General features: G+C 44.3%; 1 protein-coding gene across 2 annotated transcripts in view; it reads left to right on the top strand.

Annotated features, from left to right (window-relative positions):
* CDCA3 (cell division cycle associated 3) overlaps positions 1 to 18,857 on the top strand; it is a 36,390-nt gene extending 17,533 nt beyond the window's left edge. For both annotated transcript variants that reach the window (XM_053691828.1, XM_053691829.1), the window contains exons 5-6: positions 11,890 to 12,008; positions 18,664 to 18,857. In XM_053691828.1, coding sequence (XP_053547803.1) covers positions 11,890 to 12,008; positions 18,664 to 18,786 — 242 coding nt within the window. In that variant the 3' untranslated portion in view covers positions 18,787 to 18,857. The remainder of the gene's footprint in view (positions 1 to 11,889; positions 12,009 to 18,663) is intronic.
* The last annotated feature ends 756 nt before the right edge of the window (positions 18,858 to 19,613 follow it).

Raw genomic sequence — 19,613 nt, 5'->3', positions numbered from 1 at the left:
TGATGTTTTTCCAATACCTAAAAGGTTTTCAGAAATTATTACTAAGGAATGGGATAGACCAGGTGTACCGTTCTCTTCCCCTCCTATTAAGAAAATGTTTCCAATAGATGCCGCTACACGGGACTTATGGCAAACGGTCCCTAAGGTGGAGGGAGCAGTTTCTACCCTAGCTAAGCATACAACTATTCCCGTCGAGGACAGTTGTGCTTTCCTAGATCCAATGGATAAAAAGTTAGAGGGTTACCTTAAGAAAATGTTTATTCAACAAGGTTTTATCCTCCAGCCTCTTGCATGCATTGCCCCGGTCACTGCTGCTGCTGCCTTCTGGTTTGAGTCTCTGGAAGAGGCCTTACAGGTAGAAACTCCATTGGATGATATACTTGACAAGCTTAAAGCGCTTAAGCTAGCCAATTCATTTGTTTGATGCCGTTGTTCGTTTAACTAAACTAACGGCTAAGAACTCCGGTTTTGCTATTCAGGCACGTAGGGCGCTATGGCTTAAATCCTGGTCAGCTGACGTTACTTCAAAGTCTAAGCTTCTCAACATTCCCTTCAAGGGGCAGACCCTATTCGGGCCTGAACTGAAGGAGATCATTTCTGATATTACTGGAGGAAAAGGTCATGCACTTCCTCAGGATAGGTCTAATAAATTAAGGACCAAACAAACTAATTTTCGTGCCTTTCGAAACTTTAAGACGAGTGCGGCATCAACTCCCTCTAATGCAAAACAAGAGGGAAATTTTGCCCATGTCCAAGCCGGTCTGGAGACCTAACCAGGCCTGGAACAAAGGTTAGCAGGCCAAGAAGCCTGCTGCTGCCTCTAAGACAGCATGAAAGATCAGCCCCCGATCCGGTAACGGATCTAGTAGGGGGCAGACTTTCTCTCTTCGCCCAGGCTTGGGCAAGAGATGTCCAGGATCCCTGGGCGTTGGAAATTGTGTCCCAGGGATATCTTCTGGACTTCAAAGCTTCTTCCCCAAAAGGAAGATTTCACCTCTCACAATTATCTGCAGACCAGATAAAGAGGCATTCTTAAATTGTGTTCAAGACCTCCTCCTAGTTATGGGAGTGATCCACCCAGTTCCAAAGGAGGAACAGGGGCAAGGCTTCTATTCAAATCTTTGTGGTTCCCAAGAAAGAGGGAACCTTCAGACCTGATTTGTCCCCTCTACTAAATCTGGATCAAGAGACCAGGGATTCTCTTCTCTGGTGGCTATCTTGGGTCCATCTGTCCAAAGGTATGACCTTCCGCAGGCCAGATTGGACAATAGTAACAGATGCCAGCCTTCTGGGCTGGGGTGCAGTCTGGAACTCTCTGAAGGCTCAGGGGTCGTGGACTCATGAGGAGGCACTCCTTCCAATAAACATTCTGGAACTAAGAGCGATATTCAATGCTCTTCAGGCTTGGCCTCAGCTAGCGGCAGTGAGGATCATCAGATTTCAGCCGGACAACATCACGACTGTAGCTTACATCAACCATCAAGGGGGAACAAGGAGTTCCCTAGCGATGTTGGAGGTTTCAAAGATAATTCAATGGGCAGAGGTTCACTCTTGCCACCTATCAGCTATCCATATCCCAGGAGTAGAGAACTGGGAGGCAGATTTTCTAAGTCATCAGACTTTTCATCCGGGGGAGTGGGAGCTCCATCCGGAGGGGTTTGCACAGTTTATTCAATGTTGGGGAAAACCAGAACTGGATCTCATGGCGTCTCGCCAGAACGCCAAGCTTCCTTGTTACGGATCCAGGTCCAGGGATCCAAAGGCAGCGCTGATAGATGCTCTAGCAGCGCCTTGGTCCTTCAACCTGGCTTATGTGTTTCCACGGTTTCCTCTGCTCCCTCGTCTGATTGCCAAGATCAAACAGGAGAGAGCATCGGTAATTTTGATAGCACCTGCGTGGCCACGCAGGACTTGGTATGCAGATCTGGTGGACATGTCATCCTTTCCACCATGGACTCTGCTTCTGAGGCAGGACCTTCTACTTCAGGGTCCTTTCAACCATCCAAATCTAATTTCTCTGCGGATGACTGCTTGGAGATTGAACGCTTGATTTTATCAAAGCGTGGTTTCTCAGTCGGTCATTGATACCTTTTTTAATACAGGCGCGAAAGCATGTCACCAGGAAAATCTATCATAAGATATGGTGTAAATATCTTCATTGGTGTGAATACAAGGGTTACTCATGGAGTAAGGTCAGGATTCCTAGGATATTATCTTTTCTCCAAGAAGGATTGGAGAAGGGTTTGTCGGCTAGTTCCTTAAAAGGACAGATTTCTGCTCTATTCTTTTGCACAAACGTCTAGCTGAGGTTCCCGACGTGCAGGCGTTTTATCAGGCTTTAGTCAGAATCAAGCCTGTGTTTAAACCTGTTGCCCCGCCTTGGAGTTTAAATTTAGTTCTTAAGGTTCTTCAAGGGTACCAAACCTGTTTTTTTACCTAAGGTGGTATCTAATAAAAATATCAATCAGGAGATTGTTGTACCGTCACTGTGTCCTAATCCTTCTTCAAAGAAGGGGCGTCTTTTTTTACACAATCTTGACGTGGTTCGTGCTTTAAAGTTTTATTTACAAGCTACTAAAGATTTTCGTCAAACATCTGCATTGTTGTCTACTCTGGACAGAGGAGAGGCCAAAAGGCTTCGGCAACCTCTCTTTTTGGCTAAGGAGTATAATACGCTTAGCTTATGAGACTGCTGGCCAACAGCCTCCTGAAAGGATTACAGCTCATTCTACTAGAGCGGTAGCTTCCACATGGGCTTTTAAAAATGAGGCTTCTGTTGAACAGATTAGTAAGGCGGCGACTTGGTCTTCGCTTCATACTTTTTCAAAGTTCTATTAATTTGATACTTATGCGTCTTCGGAGACTATTTTTGGGAGAAAGGTCTTGCAGGCAGTGGTGCCTTCCGTTTAAGCGCCTGCCTTGTCCCTCCCTTCATCCGTGTCCTATAGCTTTGGTATTGGTATCCCACAAGTAATGGATGAATCCGTGGACTGGATACACCTTACAAGAGAAAACATAATTTATTCTTACCTGATAAATTTATTTCTCTTGTGGTGTATCCAGTCCACGGCCCGCCCTGTCATTTTAAGGCAGGTGTTTTTTATTTTTAAACTAGTGTCACCACTGCACCCTATAGTTTCTCTTGCTTGTCTTCGGTCGAATGACTGGTAGTGGCAGTTAGGGCAGGAGCTATATAGATAGCTCTGCTGTGGGTGATCCTCTTGCAGCTTCCTGTTGGGAAGGAGAATATCCCACAAGTAATGGATGATCCGTGGACTAGATACACCACAAGAGAAATACATTTATCAGGTAAGCATAAATTATGTTTTTGGAGACACTTTGAAGCTTCCTTTGGGTTTCTTTTAGGGGTTGTTACCCACATGGCTAATATTAAAACACTTTGGAGTGTTTCTTTAGGCCTCACAAGCTCTGTAGTGAGGTGGGGGGGGGCCTAATTTCACGCCTCAGATGTGCAGTTATATTTGAATAGAAGTTAAGGCTGTTTCACATGGAGGGTCCTGCTGCAGTTTGAGGGCCTATAAGAAGCTTTTCCCCCACAAATCTGGTTCCTAAGGGCAGGAAGGGCCACAGCAGAGCTGTGGCAAGGTGCTGAACGTTTTTTAACCATTTATTTTTTGGCTTACTGTCGATCCGGTTTGGGCATTAAGGGGTTAATCGTTTTATTGCTAGTGGTGCAATCTTACTAATGCTTTAGGTACATGCTGTAAAAAGTTCGAAAAGTTTGCTGCATTTTTTTCACTGTTTTGCAAAACTTTACTTGTTTAAAGTGATTTCTAAGCCTGTTAGTCTTACTACTAGTCTGTTAAACATGTGTGACACCAAGGAAAATCCTTGTTTAATGTGTTTAGAAGCCATGGTGGAACCCCTTCTCAGAATGTGTCCCACTTGTACTGATATGTCTATACACTTTAAAGAACATATTGTTACACTTAAAAATGTGGCCCAAGATGATTCTAAGACAGAAGGTAACGAGGTTAGCCCATCAACCTCTCCCCAAGTGTCACAACCAGTTACGCCCGCTCAAACGACGTCTAGCACCTCTAGCGCATCTAACTCTTTTACCTTGCAAGATTTGGCGGCAGTTATGAATAATACCCTCTCAGTGTTCTTATCTAAACTGCCCGTGTTACCTGCAAAGCGTGATAGCTCTGTTTTAAGAACAGATAATGAGCATTCTGACGCTTTAGTAGCCGTATCCGATATACTCTCACAACGCTCTGAAGTTGGGGTGAGGGATGTGCTGTCTGAGGGAGAAATTTCCTATTCAGGAAAGGTTTCTCCTCAGACAGATTCAGATATATTGGCTTTTAAATTTAAACTAGAACACCTCCGCTTATTGCTCAGGGAGGTATTAGTTACTCCGGATGACTGCGACCCTATGGTGGTTCCAGAGAAATTGTGTAAAATGGACAAGTACCTGGAAGTTCCTGTTTACACTGATGTGTCCCCAGTCCCTAAGAGGATTGCGGATATAGTTACTAGGGAGTGGGATAGACCAGGTATTCCCTTCATTCCCCCTCCTGTTTTTAAGAAAATGTTCCCCATATCTGATCCCATGCGGGACTCGTGGCAGACGGTCCCTAAGGTGGAGGGGGCTATTTCTTCACTTGCTAAACGCACAAACATACCAATTGAAGACAGTTATACCAATTGAAGACAGTTGTGCTTTCAAAGACCCTATGGACAAAAAATTAGAGGGTTTACTTAAGAAAATTTTTGTTCAAGGTTTTCTTCTCCAACCTATTGCGTGCATTGTTCCTGTAACTACTGCAGCTGCTTTCTGGTTCGAGGCGCTGGAAGATGCGCTCCAGACGGAGACCTCATATGAGGACATTATGGACAGAATTAAGGCTCTTAAGCTGGCTAATTCTTTTATCACAGATGCCGCGTTGCAACTAGCTAAGTTAGCGGCAAAGAATTCAGGTTTCGACATTTTAGCGTGCAGGGCGCTATGGCTAAAGTCCTGGTCGGCCGATGTGTCGCCAAAATCCAAACTCTTGAACATCCCTTTCAAAGGAAAGACCCACTTCGGGCCTGAATTGAAAGAGATTTCAGAAATCACTGGGGGAAAAGGCCATGCTCTCCCTCAGGACAAGTCCTTTAAGATAAAGAACAAACAAAATTTTTTCGTTCCTTTCGGAATTTCAGGAGCGGTCTCGCTTCACCCTCCCCTGCTGCAAAGCAAGAGGGTAACGCTTCAAAACCCAGGTCAGCCTGGAAACCTTACCAGGGCTGGAACAAGGGTAAACAGGCCAAGAAGCCTGCAGCTGCCTATAAGACAGCATGAAGGGGTAGCCACAGATCCGGGACTGGATCTAGTAGGGGGCAGACTCTCTCTCCGCTCAGGCCTGGGCAAGAGATGTTCTCGATCCCTGGGCCTTAGAGATTGTATCCCAGGGATATCTTCTAGATTAAGGACTCCCCTCCAAGGGGAAGGTTCCACATTTCTCGTCTGTCTAAAGACCAGACAAAGAAAGAGGCGTTCTTACGCTGTGTAGAAGACCTACATACAATGGGAGTGATCCACCCGGTTCCAATTGCGGAACAAGGGCTGGGTTTTTACTCAAACCTGTTTGAGGAATTTGTTTAGAATTTTGAGATCCAGGATTGGTCTGAAAGTTCCTTCTTTCTTGGGAACCACAGAGTCCCATCATTCAAGATGGAGACCATTCGGACAATCTTACCAATGATCCAGGAGGGTCAATATATGACTACCGTGTATCTAAAGGATGCGTATCTGCACATTCCTATCCACAAAGATCACCAGTTTCTCAGGTTTGCCTTTCTGGACAAGCATTACCAGTTTGTGGCTCTTCCTTTCGGGTTGGCCACTGCTCCCAGAATTTTCACAAAGGTGCTAGGGTCCCTCCTGGCGGTTCTAAGACCGCTGGGCATAGCAGTGGTGCCTTATCTAGACGACATCTTAATTCAGGCGTTGACTTTCCAAAGAGCCAAGTCTCGCACGGAAATTGTATTGGCCTTTCTGAGGTCTCACGGGTGGAAGGTGAACATCAAAAAGAGTTCTCTCTCCCCCCCCCTCACAAGAGTTTCCTTCCTAGGAACTCTGATAGACTCGGTAGAAAGGAAAATATTTCTGACGGAGGTCAGAAAGTTACAACTGTTAACTACTTGCCGAGCCCTTCATTCCATTCCTCGGCCATCTGTAGCTCAGTGCATGGAGACAATCGGATTAATGGTAGCGGCAATGGACATAGTCCCTTTTGCACGGATACACCTCAGACCACTGCAACTATGCATGCTCAAACAGTGGAATGGGGATTATGCAGATTTGTCTCCTCAAATACAGCTGGACCAGGGGACCAGAGATTCTCTTCTCTGGTGGTTGTCTCAGGATCACCTGTCTCAGGGAATGTGTTTCCGCAGAACAGAGTGGATCATCCTAACGACCGACGCCAGTCTGTTGTGCTGGGGTGCTGTCTGGGACTCCCTGAAAGCTCAGGGCTTATGGTCTCGGGAAGAAGCTCTTCTCCCGATAAACATTCTGGAACTGAGGGCGATATTAAACGCGCTTCAGGCATGGCCTCAGCTAGCCGCGGCCAAATTCATCAGATTTCAGTCGGACAACATCACGACTGTAGCTTACGTCAATCAAGGGGAACAAGGAGTTCCCTAGCAATGACGGAAGTAACCAAAATAATCAGGTGGGCGGAGGATCACTCCTGCCATCTCTCAGCAATTCACATCCCAGGAGTAGATAACTGGGAGGCGGATTTTCTAAGTCGTCAGACTTTTCACCCGGGGGAGTGGGAACTTCACCCGGAGGTATTTGCCCAGCTGACTTAGCTATGGGGCACTCCAGAATTGGATCTGATGGCGTCCCGTCAGAACACCAAACTTCTTCTTTACGGGTCCAGGTCCCGGGATCCTCAGGCGGTGCTGATAGATGCTCTAGCAGCGCCTTGGTCCTTCAATCTGGCCTATGTTTTTCCACAATTTCCTCTCCTCCCTCGTCTGGTTGCCAGAATCAAGCAGGAGAGGGTTTCCGTGATTCTGATAGCGCCTGCGTGGCCACGCAGGACCTGGTATGCAGACGTAGTGGACATGTCATCTGTCCCACCATGGACACTACCAATGAGGCAGGACCTAATACAAGGTCCTTTCAAGCATCCAAATCTAATTTCTCTGCGTCTGACTGCTTGAAGATTGAACGCCTAATTCTATCAAAGCGTGGTTTCTCTGAGTCTGTTATTGATACCCTGATTCAGGCTAGAAAGCCTTTCCCCAGGAAAATCTACCATAAGATTTGTCGAAAATATCTTATTTGGTGTGAATCCAAGGGTTACTCATGGAGTAAGGTTAGGATTCCCAGGATATGGTCCTTTCTCCAAGAAGGATTGGAGAAAGGATTATCAGCTAGTTCCTTAAAAGGACAGATATCTGCTTTGTCTATTCTTTTACACAAACGACTGGCAGAGGTACCAGACGTTCAAGCGTTTAGTCAGGCTTTAGTCAGAATCAAGCTTGTTTATAGACCTGTGGCTCCGCCATGGAGTCTGAATTTAGTTCTTTCAGTTCTGCAAGGGGTTCAGTTTGAACCTTTACATTCCATAGATATTAAGCTTTTATCTTGGAAAGTTTTGTTTTTGGTAGCTATCTCTTCTGCTCGAAGAGTTTCAGAGTTATCTGCTTTACAGTGTGATTCACCTTACCTGGTTTTCCATGCAGATAAGGTAGTTTTGCGTACCAAACCTGATTTTCTTCCTAAGGTTGTATCTAATAAGAATATTAACCAGGAAATTGTTGTTCCTTCTCTGTGTCCTAATCCGAAGAAGAAACATCCGTTACACAATCTTGATGTGGTTCGTGCTTTAAAGTTCTATTTACAAGCAACTAAGGATTGCAGACAAACACCTTCATTTGTTATCTATTCTGGTAAGAGGAGAGGTTAGAAGGCGACTGCTACCTCTTTCCTTTTGGCTGAAAAGCATCATCAGTTTGGCCTATGAGACTGCTGGCCAGCAGCCTCCTGAAAGAATTACTGCTCATTCTACCAGAGCAGTGGCTTCCACATGGGCTTTTAAAAATGAGGCTTCTGTTGAACAGATTTGTAAGGCAGCGACTTGGTCTTCGCTGCATACTTTTTCCAAATTCGATACTTTTTGCTTCTTTGGAGGCTTTTTTTGGGAGAGAGGTTTTACAAGCAGTGGTGCCTTCCGTTTAAGGTACCTGTCTTGTTCCCTCCCTTCATCCGTGTCCTAAAGCTTTGGTATTGGTATCCTACAAGTAAAAGATGAATCCGTGGACTCGATACATCTTACAAGAGAAAACAGAATTTATGCTTACCTGATAAATTACTTTCTCTTGTGATGTATCGAGTCCACGACCCGCCCTGGCTATTAAGTCAGGTAGATTTTTTTTTTTTTTGTTTAAACTACAGTCACCACTGCACCCTATGGTTTCTCCTTTTTTCTTCCTAACCTTCGGTCGAATGACTGGGGGGTGGAGCTGGAGGGGGAGCTATATGGACAGCTCTGCTGTGTGCGCTCTTTGCCACTTCCTGTTGGGAAGGAGAATATCCCACAAGTAAAGGATGAATCTGTGGACTCGATACATCACAAGAGAAAGTAAGTTATCAGGTAAGCATAAATTCTGTTTTTTCTGACAGAAGTCAGGAAATCAAGGCATCAGCCCGTTTGTTCGGTTTCGCCTCAGACCTCTGCAATTCTGCAATTCAACATGTTCAATGGAGGAGATAAGGGATTCTCTTAATTGTTCTAAGGGGACCAATGTTTATTATGTTGATTTTGTACTTGAAAGGTCAAGGGTTTGAATCCAACCCCAGGTGCAACTCTTTCAACAGACGCCAGCCTTCTAGGATGGGGAAGCAGGCTGGTGGGGATCTCTAAAAGCTCAGAGTTTGGACTTAGTCAGTCTGTTCTTCCTATTAATAGTCTAGAGCTGAGAGCAATCTTCAATGCTCTTCTGGCCCGCCCCAGTTAGACTCTGTCCAGTTTATCAGGTTTCAATCGGACAATTACATCTTTCATCTGGGAGGAACGAGGAGTTCTTTAGCGATGACGGAGTTAACCAAAATAGTTCGGTGGGCGGAAACCCACTCTTGCTGTCTGTCGGCGATCCACATCCCAGGAGTGGTCAACTGGGAGGCAGACTTTTCATCCGGAGGAGTGGGAACTCCATCCGGAAGTGTTTTCCTGCCTGATCCTCAAAGGGGGTCAGCCGGAATTCGATCTCATGGCATCTCGGCAGAGGGCCAAGCTTCCGTGGTACAGGTTAAGGTCCATGGACCCTCAGGCGGTACTGATAGGTGTCCTGGCGGCACCTTGGACTGTCAGTCTAACATATCCATTTCCTCAGTTTGTTCTTCTCCCTTGGGTCATTGCTCAAATTAAGCTGGAGAGGGCCTCTCTGATCTTCATTGCACCGGCTTGGCCTTGCAGGATTGGGTATGCAGATCTGGTGGACATGTCATCTCTCCTACCCTGGAGAATTCCGTTGAGGAAGGACCTAATACAGGGGCCCTTCCTTCACCCAAATCTAATTTCTCTGAAGCTGACTGCTTGGAAATTGCATGATTAATATCAAGCGGGGTTTTTCTGACTCGGTCATAGAGACCATTGTAAGCCTGTAACTAGGAAGATTTTCCATAAGATATGGTGTAAATCTCTACTTGTGTGAATCCAAGGGTTTCTCATGGAGTAGAGTTAAGATTCCTAAAATTTTGTCTTTCTCCAAGAGGGTTTGGAGAAGGAATTATCGACAAGTTCCCTAAAGGGTCAAATCTCTGCCTTATCTATTTTGTTACAAACGTCTGGTACATGTTCAAAATGTTCAATCATTTTGTCAGGCCTTGGTCAGGATCAGGCCTGTGTTCAAACTAGTTACTCCTCCATGGAGTGTGTTTTTTTTTTTTTTTAAGGTTCTTCAGGGGGGCTCTGTTTGAGCCCATGCATTCCTTAGATATTAAGTTATCTTGGAAAGTTTTATTGCTTGTTGCTATTTCTTCTGATAGCAGAGTGTCAGAGCTCTCTGCATTGCAGTATGAGTTCCCTTACTTTAATTTTCATTCGGATAAGGTAGTTTTACGTACTAAATTTAGGATTTCTTCCTAAAGTAGTTTCTGATTGGAACATTAATCAGGAGATTGTTGTTTTTTCTTTGTGTCCTAATCCTACTTCTCAGAAGGAACGGCTTCTATTCAATTTGGTCGTGGTTCGTGCTTTAAGGATTTTCGTCAGTCTTCTGCATTGTTTGTAGTTTTCTCTGGAAAACGTAAGGGACAGAAAGCTACGGCTATTTCTTTCTTTGGCTGAGGAGTATCATACGTTTTGCATATGAGACTGCTGGACAGCAGCCTCCAGAGTTACGTCTCGCTCCACGAGGGCTGTTCCTTCCTCATGGGCATTCAGAAATGAAGCTTCTGTGGAACAGATTTGCAAGGCTGCAACTTGGTCCTCTCTTTACACTTTTTCAAAGTTCTACAAATTTGACACTTTTGCCTCGGCTGAGGCCGCTTTTGGGAGAAAGGTTCTTCAGCAGTGGTGACTTCCATTTAGGTTCCCTGTCTTGTCCCTCCTGTATCATCTGTGTACTCTAGCTTGGGTATTGATTCCCAATAGTAATTAAGATGATCTGTGGACTCATCGTGTGTTAAAGAAAATGTATGCTTACCTGATAAATTTATTTCTTTTTTGACACGATGAGTCCACGGCCTGCCCTGTTTTTGTAAGACAGGTTGTTGGTTATTATAAACTTCAGACACCCCTGCACCTTGTTTCTTCCTTTCTCTTAACTTCGGTCGAATGACTGGAGTGGGAGGGAAGGGAGGAGCTATTTAACCACTCTGCTGTGGTGCTCTTTGCCGCCTCCTGCTAACCAGGAGGTGAATATCCCTTTAGTAATTAAGATGATCCGTGGACTCGTGTCAAAAAAGAAATACATTTATCAGGTAAGCATAAACTTTCTTTTTTCTTCCTTCTCTTGGTAACTTTTGTTGAAAAGCAGGGACATGTTTAATAGCTGGCCCATTTCTAGAGCAGCAATTTGGAAAGAATGCTATCCATTTGCAAGAGCACTTACCTAGGTATCTCTTCAACACAGAATATTATGGGAACAAAGCAAATGTCATAATAGTAAAGTGGAAACTTCTTTAAATTGGTATTCCCTGTCTGAGTCACCAGAGAATGTTTGGGTTTCATATCCCTTTTTAAGGTGGATTATCAGTTTTGCATCAACAAACATGACAGGAAAAGCATTCCTTGCGCTATCTGAGCATACAAGTAGTTAAAGTGTAGACATATTCCTTTCTAATCTCCAATAGGTACGTTTAGCACTAATTCAGCTTAGTTAATATATTTAACAGCTAGTTAAGCAAAACAGGGCAGGCTACCCCAGTCTTTCCTTAACTGCACGTGTGCTGAGTTCATGCTATATCTGCGTATTTGTTATTGCTTAGCAAATGGTTCTTTTGTTCTGGGGACAGGGAAGTCGTTGAAAAGAAAACATAAAACATCTGCTTGTTTGACAAAAAATAAAGATGCAGTTATAACGGTACGTTACTTCGCAGCTCACAATTTGTGTTTAATGTTACTTTAAGTGCTGCGTTGCAAAAGGTCTGAGTACACAATGCATTTTTAAGAGCATTTAATTCTGCTTGCCAAACTTGTATCGTTTTGCATACTGGCGACAGACCACTTGTAAAATCTAATTTTTTATTTTTTTTGGGGGGGGTTTATTTGAAAAGCTACCATCGTCTGAGTTTTTTTATATTACAGTAAAAACACGAGGGAAAATGTAACTTTAAGGTGGTTTTAATTTTTGTGTTTTTCTGCCCCTTTAGCAGATGCTCCTCATTCCCATACTATCAAAACTTCTAAACATCTTTTCCAGGTATGAAGAACATGCGTCAGCGTCCCAGGAAAGGACTTGTCTCCTCGGCTTCGGGACGCTCCCCTCTCAAAATCCTGCAAGAGGACAACTCTCCAAACACTGCAATGCAGCACCGACAGGTTGGTCCGGTTATGGGGGCGGAGGCTGGCTTTTGATGAGGAAGTGACCAGGGTTCGGTGGGATGATAGTGATTTCAGATCAGGCTATAAAGGGTTCACTGCTTGCATTATCAAGGGAAGTGGTGCATGAAGTTTTATGAATAGCTTCCTCCTGTTTTGATAGAAGCACTTTTCATCTGTGTAATGACTTCCATATGCAGCTTCCGGCAGATCTCCACTCTGAATAGTAAAATAAAGCTAACTGGGGCCCTGTTAGTGCTGGTAAACTGATCGTTGCTACAGGAAAGCCTTTGTTTGTGCACAGCTGGGCAGATCCCTTCTTGGATGATTAACAACTTGCACAGCCCAATAACTAAATATCTGTTATATTCTAATTCTATCACAGTTTTCAAACAGACTATTTTATGCGTCTCTGTGCGCTCTACAGAAATATTTGTCAGTCAGGTGGTGTGAAATAATAATACATTTCTCTTTTAAGCTGTATCCAGTCCACGGATTCATCCATTACTTGTGGGATATTCTCCTTCCCAACAGGAAGCTGCAAGAGGACACCCACAGCAGAGCTGTCTATATAGCTCCTCCCCTAACTGCCACTCCCAGTCATTCTCTTGCAGCTCTCGACAAAGGAAGTATCAAGAGATATGTGGTGAATTAGTGTAGTTTATCTTCAATCAAAAGTTTGTTATTTTTAAACGGTACCGGCGTTATACTGTTTTTACCTCAGGCAGAAATTAGAAGAAGAGTTCTGCCTGAGGTTTTTGATGATCTTAGCAGGTTGTAACTAACGTCCACTGCTGTTCTCACACAACTGAAGAGTATGGGAAAACTTCAGCTGGGGGAATGGCCGTCAGGATTACCTGCTCTGAGGTATGTTCTGTATATTTTTTTCTAGAGAGATAAGGTCTAGAAAATGCTGACAGTGCCTGATATATTTAAGGTAAGCCTGATTACAGTGATTTAACAAACGACTGGGATCATGCTTGCAATAAAGGGTAATATTCATGTTTATTGCTCTTATTACTTAGTATGTAAAACGTTTGCATGAGATATAAAAAACGTTTTTTACTGAAGGTGATAAATCTTTATTGGGGCCTAGTTTTCCACATGGCTGACTAGATTTCTCCTAGGAGTAGTTATTTATGGCCCTTACACTTTGAGTGCATGGTGGGAGGGGCCTATTTTCACGCTCTAATTGCGCAGTAGTTTTTGCAGTCAGACATCCAGCTTCCCTGAAGGAGTCCCCTGACATATAGGACCTCTGTAAAGGGTTTTTGTTGCTACAAAAGTCGTTTTAAGGGCAGGTAGGAGCCACAGTAGAGCTGTGGCAGTTTGCTTGTGACTGTTTATAACGGTTTTACTGTTTTTCTGATTCGTTTTTGAGCCTGAAGGGTTAATCATCCATTTGCAAGTGGGTGCAATGCTATTTTAGTCTATTATACACACAGTGGAAAAAAAAGCAGTAAACTCTACGAAATTTTTACAGTTTTGCAGTTTATGTGATCGTTTTTTTCCCTTAAAGGCGGCACAGTACAGTTTTTTTATATTCTGCTTTTCACATTTATTAAAGTGTTTTTTTTTTTTCAAGCTTGCTGGTCTCATTACTAGTCTGTTAAACATGTCTGACATAGAGGAAACTCCTTGTTCATTATGTTTAGAAGCCATTGTGGAACCCCCTCTTAGAATGTGTACCAAATGCACTGATCTTACTATAAATTATAAAGACCATATTCTGGCTTTTAAAAGATTTATCACCAGAGGAAATTGACAAGGGGGAAGTTATGCCGACTAACTCTCCCCACGTGTCAGAACCTATAACTCCCGCTCAAGGGACGCCAAGTACATCTAGCGCGCCCATTGCGTATACCTTACAAGACATGGAGGCAGTTAAGAATCATACCCTTACAGAGGTATTGTCCAAACTGCCAGGGTTACAAGGAAAGCGAGACAGCTCTGGGGCTAGAACAGATACAGAGCTCTCTGACGCTATAGTAGCTATGTCTGATATACCCTCACAATGTGCAGAAGCCGAAGCAGGAGAGCTTCTATCTGGGTGATTTTTTTGATTCAGGGAAGACACTTCAACCTGATTCTGATATGTCTACATTTAAATTTAAGCTTGAACACCTCCGCGTGTTCAGGGAGGTTTTAGCAACTCTGAATGACTGTGACGCCATTGTAGTCCCAGAGAAATTGTGTAAATTGGATAAATACTATGCAGTGCCTGTTTACACTGATGTTTTTCCAATCCCTAAGAGGTTTTCAGAAATTATTACTAAGGAATGGGATAGACCAGGTGTACCGTTCTCTCCCCCTCCTGTTTTTAAAAAGATGTTTCCTATAAATGCCGCTACACGGGACTTGTGGCAAACGGTCCCTAAGGTGGAGGGAGCAGTCTCTACCCTAGTGAAGCTTACAACTATCCCGGTCGAGGACAGTTGTGCTTTTCTAGATCCAATGGACAAAAAATTGGAGGGTTACCTTAAAATGTTTATTCAACAAGGTTTTATTCTCCAGCCCCTTGCATGCATTGCCCCAGTCACTGCTGCTGCGGCCTTCTGGTTTGAGTCTCTAGAAGAGGCTCTACAGGTAGAAACCCCATTGGATGATATCCTTGACAAGCTTAAAGCTCTTAAGCTAGCCAATTCATTTGTTTCTGACGCCGTTGTTCATTTAACCAAGCTAACGGCTAAAAATTCAGGTTTTGCTATTCAGGCGCGTAGGGCGCTATGGCTTAAATTCTGGTCAGCTGACGTTACTTCAAAGTCTAAGCTTCTCAACATTCCCTTCAAGGGGCAGACCCTATTCGGGCCTGGTCTGAAGGAGATCATTTCTGATATTACTGGAGAAAAAGGTCACGCCCTTCCTCAGGATAGGTCCAGCAAATTAAGGACCAAACAGCCTAATTTTCGTGCCTTTCGAAACTTCGAGTGGCGCAGCTTCATCTTCCTCTAATACAAAACAAGAGGGAAATTTTGCCCAGTCCAAGCCGGTCTGGAGACCTAACCAGGCTTGGAACAAAGGAAAGCAGCCCAAAAAACCTGCTGCTGCCTCTAAGACAGCATGAAAGATCAGCCCCCGATCCGGTAACGGATCTAGTTGGGGGCAGACTTTCTCTCTTCGCCCAGGCTTGGGCAAGAGATGTCCAGGATCCCTGGGCGTTGGAAATTGTGTCCTAGGGATATCTTCTGGACTTCCCAAAAGGAAGATTTCATCTCACAATTATCTGCAAACCAGATAAAGAGAGGCATTCTTACATTGTGTTCAAGACCTCCTAGTTATGGGAGTGATCCACCCAGTTCCAAAGGAGGAACAGGGGCAAGGCTTCTATTCAAATCTGTTTGTAGTTCCCAAGAAAGAGGGAACCTTCAGACCAATCTTAGATCTCAAGATCCTAAACAAATTTCTCAGGGTCCCATCCTTAAAGATGGAGACTATTCGAACCATCCTACCTATGATCCAGGAGGGTCAATATATGACTACCGTGGACTTAAAGGATGCTTATCTGCACATTCCGATACACAGAGGTCATCATCGGTTTCTCAGGTTTGCCTTCCTAGACAGGCATTACCAGTTTGTGGCTCTTCCCTTTGGGTTAGCTACGGCACCAAGAATCTTTACGAAGGTTCTGGGGTCACTTCTGGCGGTCCTAAGACTGCGGGGTATAGCAGTAGCCCCTTACCTAGATGACATTCTGATACAGGAGTCGAATTTTCAAATTGCCAAGTCCCATACGGACATTGTTCTGGCATTCCTGAGGTCTCATGGGTGAAAGTTGAACGAAGAAAAGAGTTCTCTATCCCCTCTCACAAGAGTTTCCTTCCTAGGAACTCTAATAGATTCTGTAGAAATGAGGATTTACCTGACAGAGGCCAGGTTGTCAAAACTTCTAAATTCCTGCAGTGTTCTTTATTCCACTTCTCGTCCTTCAGTGGCTCAGTGTATGGAAGTAATCGGCTTAATGGTAGCGGCAATGGACATAGTGCCGTTTGCCCGCCTACATCTCAGACCGCTGCAACTGTGCATGCTCAGTCAGTGGAATGGGGATTACACAGATTTTGTCCCCTCTACTAAATCTGGATCAAGAGACCAGGGATTCTCTTCTCTGGTGGCTATCTTGGGTCCATCTGTCCAAGGGTATGACCTTCCGCAGGCCAGATTGGACAATAGTAACGACAGATGCCAGCCTTCTGGGGTGCAGTCTGGAACTCCCTGAAGGCTCAGGGCTCGTGGACTCAGGAGGAGGCACTCCTTCCGATAAACATTCTGGAACTAAGAGCGATATTCAATGCTCTTCAGGCTTGGCCTCAGCTTGCTGCGGTCAGGTTCATCAGATTTCTGTCGGACAATATCACGACTGTAGCCTACATCAACCATCAAGGGGGAACAAGGAGTTCCCTAGCAATGTTGGAGGTTTCAAAAATAATTCTATGGGCAGAGGTTCACTCTTGCCATCTATCAGCTATCCATATCCCAGGAGTAGAGAACTGGGAGGCGGATTTTCTAAGTCGTAAGACTTTTCATCCGGGGGAGTGGGAACTCCATCCGGAGGTATTTGCACAGTTGATTCAACTTTGGGGCAAACCAGAACTGGATCTCATGGCGTCTCGTCAGAACGCCAAGCTTCCTTGTTACGGATCCAAGTCCAGGGATCCCAAGGCAGCGCTGATAGATGCTCTAGCAGCGCCTTGGTCCTTCAACCTGGCTTATGTGTTTCCACCGTTTCCTCTGCTCCCTCGTCTGATTGCCAAGATCAAGCAGGAGAGAGCTTCGGTGATTTTGATAGCACCTGCGTGGCCACGCTGGACTTGGTATGCAGATCTGGTGGACATGTCATCCCTTCCACCATGGACTCTGCCGCTGAGGCAGGACCTTCTACTTCAGGGTCCTTTCAACCATCCAAATCTAATTTCTCTGTGGCTGACTGCTTTTGGAGATTGAACGCTTGATTTTATGTAAGCATGGTTTCTCTGAGTCGGTCATTGACACCTTAATTCGGGCTCGAAAGCCGATCACTAGGAAAATCTATCATAAGATAGTGGTATAGATGGTGTAGATATCTTCATTGGTGTGAATCCAAGGGTTACTCATGGAGTAAGGTCAGGATTCCTAGGATATTTTTTCTCCAAGGAGGATTGGAGAAGGGATTGTCAGCTAGTTCCTTAAAGGGACAGATTTCTGCTCTGTCTATTCTTTTGCACAAGCGTCTGGCTGATACTCCAGATGTTCAGGCGTTTTGTCAGGCTTTAGTTAGAATCAAGCCTGTGTTTAAACCTGTTGCTCCACCATGGAGCTTAAATTTAGTTCTTAAGGTTCTGCAAGGGGTTCCGTTCGAACCTTTGCATTCCATAGATATTAAACTTTTATCTTGGAAAGTTCTGTTTTTAGTAGCTATCTCCTCGGCTCGAAGAGTTTCAGAGTTATGTGCTTTACAATGTGATTCCCCTTATCTCATTTTCCATGCAGATAAGGTAGTGTTACGTACCAAACCTGGTTTTCTTCCTAAGGTGGTATCTAACAAATATCAATCAGGAGATTGTTGTTCCTTCACTATGTCCTAATCCTTCAAAGAAGGAATGTCTATTACACAATCTTGATGTGGTTCGTGCTTTAAAATTTTATTTACAAGCTACGAAGGATTTTCGTCAAACATCTGCTTTGTTTGTTGTCTACTCTGGACAGAGGAGAGGCCAAAAGGCTTCGGCAACTTCTCTATCTTTTTGGCTAAGAAGCATAATTCGTTTAGCCTATGAGACTGCTGACCAGCAGCCTCCTGAAAGAATTACAGCTCATTCCACTAGAGCAGTAGCTTCCACATGGGCTTTTAAGAATGAGGCTTCTGTTGAACAGATTTGTAAGGCGGCGACTTGGTCTTCGCTTCATACTTTTTCTAAATTCTACAAATTTGATACTTTTGCTTCTTCGGAGGCTATTTTTGGGAGAAAGGTCTTACAGGCAGTGGTGCCTTCTGTTTAAGCGCCTGCCTTGTCCCTCCCTTCATCCGTGTCCTATAGCTTTGGTATTGGTATCCCACAAGTAATGGATGAATCCGTGGACTGGATACACCTTAAAGAGAAAACAAAATTTATGCTTACCTGATAAATTTATTTCTCTTGTGGTGTATCCAGTCCACGGCCTGCCCTGTCATTTTAAGGCAGGTGTTTTTTATTTTTAAACTAGTCGCCACTGCACCCTATAGTTTCTCCTTTCTCTTGCTTGTCTTCGGTCGAATGACTGGGAGTGGCAGTTAGGGGAGGAGCTATATAGACAGCTCTGCTGTGGGTGTCCTCTTGCAGCTTCCTGTTGGGAAGGAGAATATCCCACAAGTAATGGATGAATCCGTGGACTGGATACGCCAGAAGAGAAATAAATTTATCAGGTAAGCATACATTTTGTTTTTATATTGCAAAATGCTTCTGTTCACAACTGAAATGCAGTGGAGTTTCCCTTTGATTTATGCAATTAACATTAGTTAATTTTAGGATAATTTGGATTAAATTTTAGCAGGTCAGTAAAATCAGGCGGGTGAAGGTATTAAAGGCAAATATCCCAGGCAGTCTACAAACATTATGCAGATATGAAGTGTAGCGCAGGAAGTGACTCAGTCTCTGGTGCCGCTGTGTAGTGAGGGTCACTTACTTTCTGTCCTCTCCTTTAGGGTAAGAAGCTGCATTTCCAGCCTGAGCCACCGTCCTCTCTCCGTGCGCTGAAGATCTCACACAGCAGCTGGGAGAGCTCTCATAACAAAGAAAACACTCAGTACGGGCATAGTGAGGGGTAAAGTGATGCAACCCGTCTGAACCTTGTGTAAATATTTACCTGCCTGCAGCAATGTTTTCTGCTTGTGCACCTTGTGCCTGTAAATAATTCTATGTCTCTGGTAATAAAATAAATATACGGTTTTACACCCGGTGTCACTGTCTTGAGTATGGGCAACTGTCTGCCCTTGGGGGAGGGGGCACAGGACTGGCTTCTAGCTGCTGCCCTGACAGGGTGTAACAGATCCGCTTTGTCACCTTCCGCTGCTTGGTGTGTGCAAGCACTGTGCAGTGTGTGGGGTGCATAACAGATTTATTAAAGGGACACTCAAATCACAATTAAACTCATGATTCACATGGAGTATGTGATTTTTAAACGACTTTCAACTTTCATTAACAAAATGTGCACAGTCTTTATATTTACACAATCACCAGCTCCTACTGAGCATGTGCAAGAACTCACAGAATATACGTATATGGATTTGTTATTGTCACATGGTACAGGGGGAGTGGAAATAGACAACTTTTTTTTTTTTTTTTAATTTGTCAGAAAAAAAATCTGAAGTTCAGACTAAGGGGTAGATTTATGAAGGGTCGAGCGGACATGATTTACTGTAGCGAATCAATCATGTCCATGCAACCTCACTAAATGCCGACAACATACGCTGTAGGCATTTAACACTGCACAAGCATTTCTTGTGCAGTGCCGCCCCTTGCTCACTTGCGGCCAATTGGCCGCTAGCATGGGGTGTCAACCAGATCGTATCTGGTTGATTTGCAGTCCGCCACCTAAAAGGTTGCAGAGAAGTTGAGGAGCAGCCGTCTTACAACCGCTGCTTCTTAAATTCTG

This window comes from Bombina bombina, chromosome 9 (genome assembly GCF_027579735.1).
Source record: "Bombina bombina isolate aBomBom1 chromosome 9, aBomBom1.pri, whole genome shotgun sequence".
Taxonomy (NCBI): Eukaryota; Metazoa; Chordata; class Amphibia; order Anura; family Bombinatoridae; genus Bombina; species Bombina bombina.
Note: the sequence above shows the minus strand (reverse complement) of the source record. Positions and strands in the feature narration are given on the sequence as shown.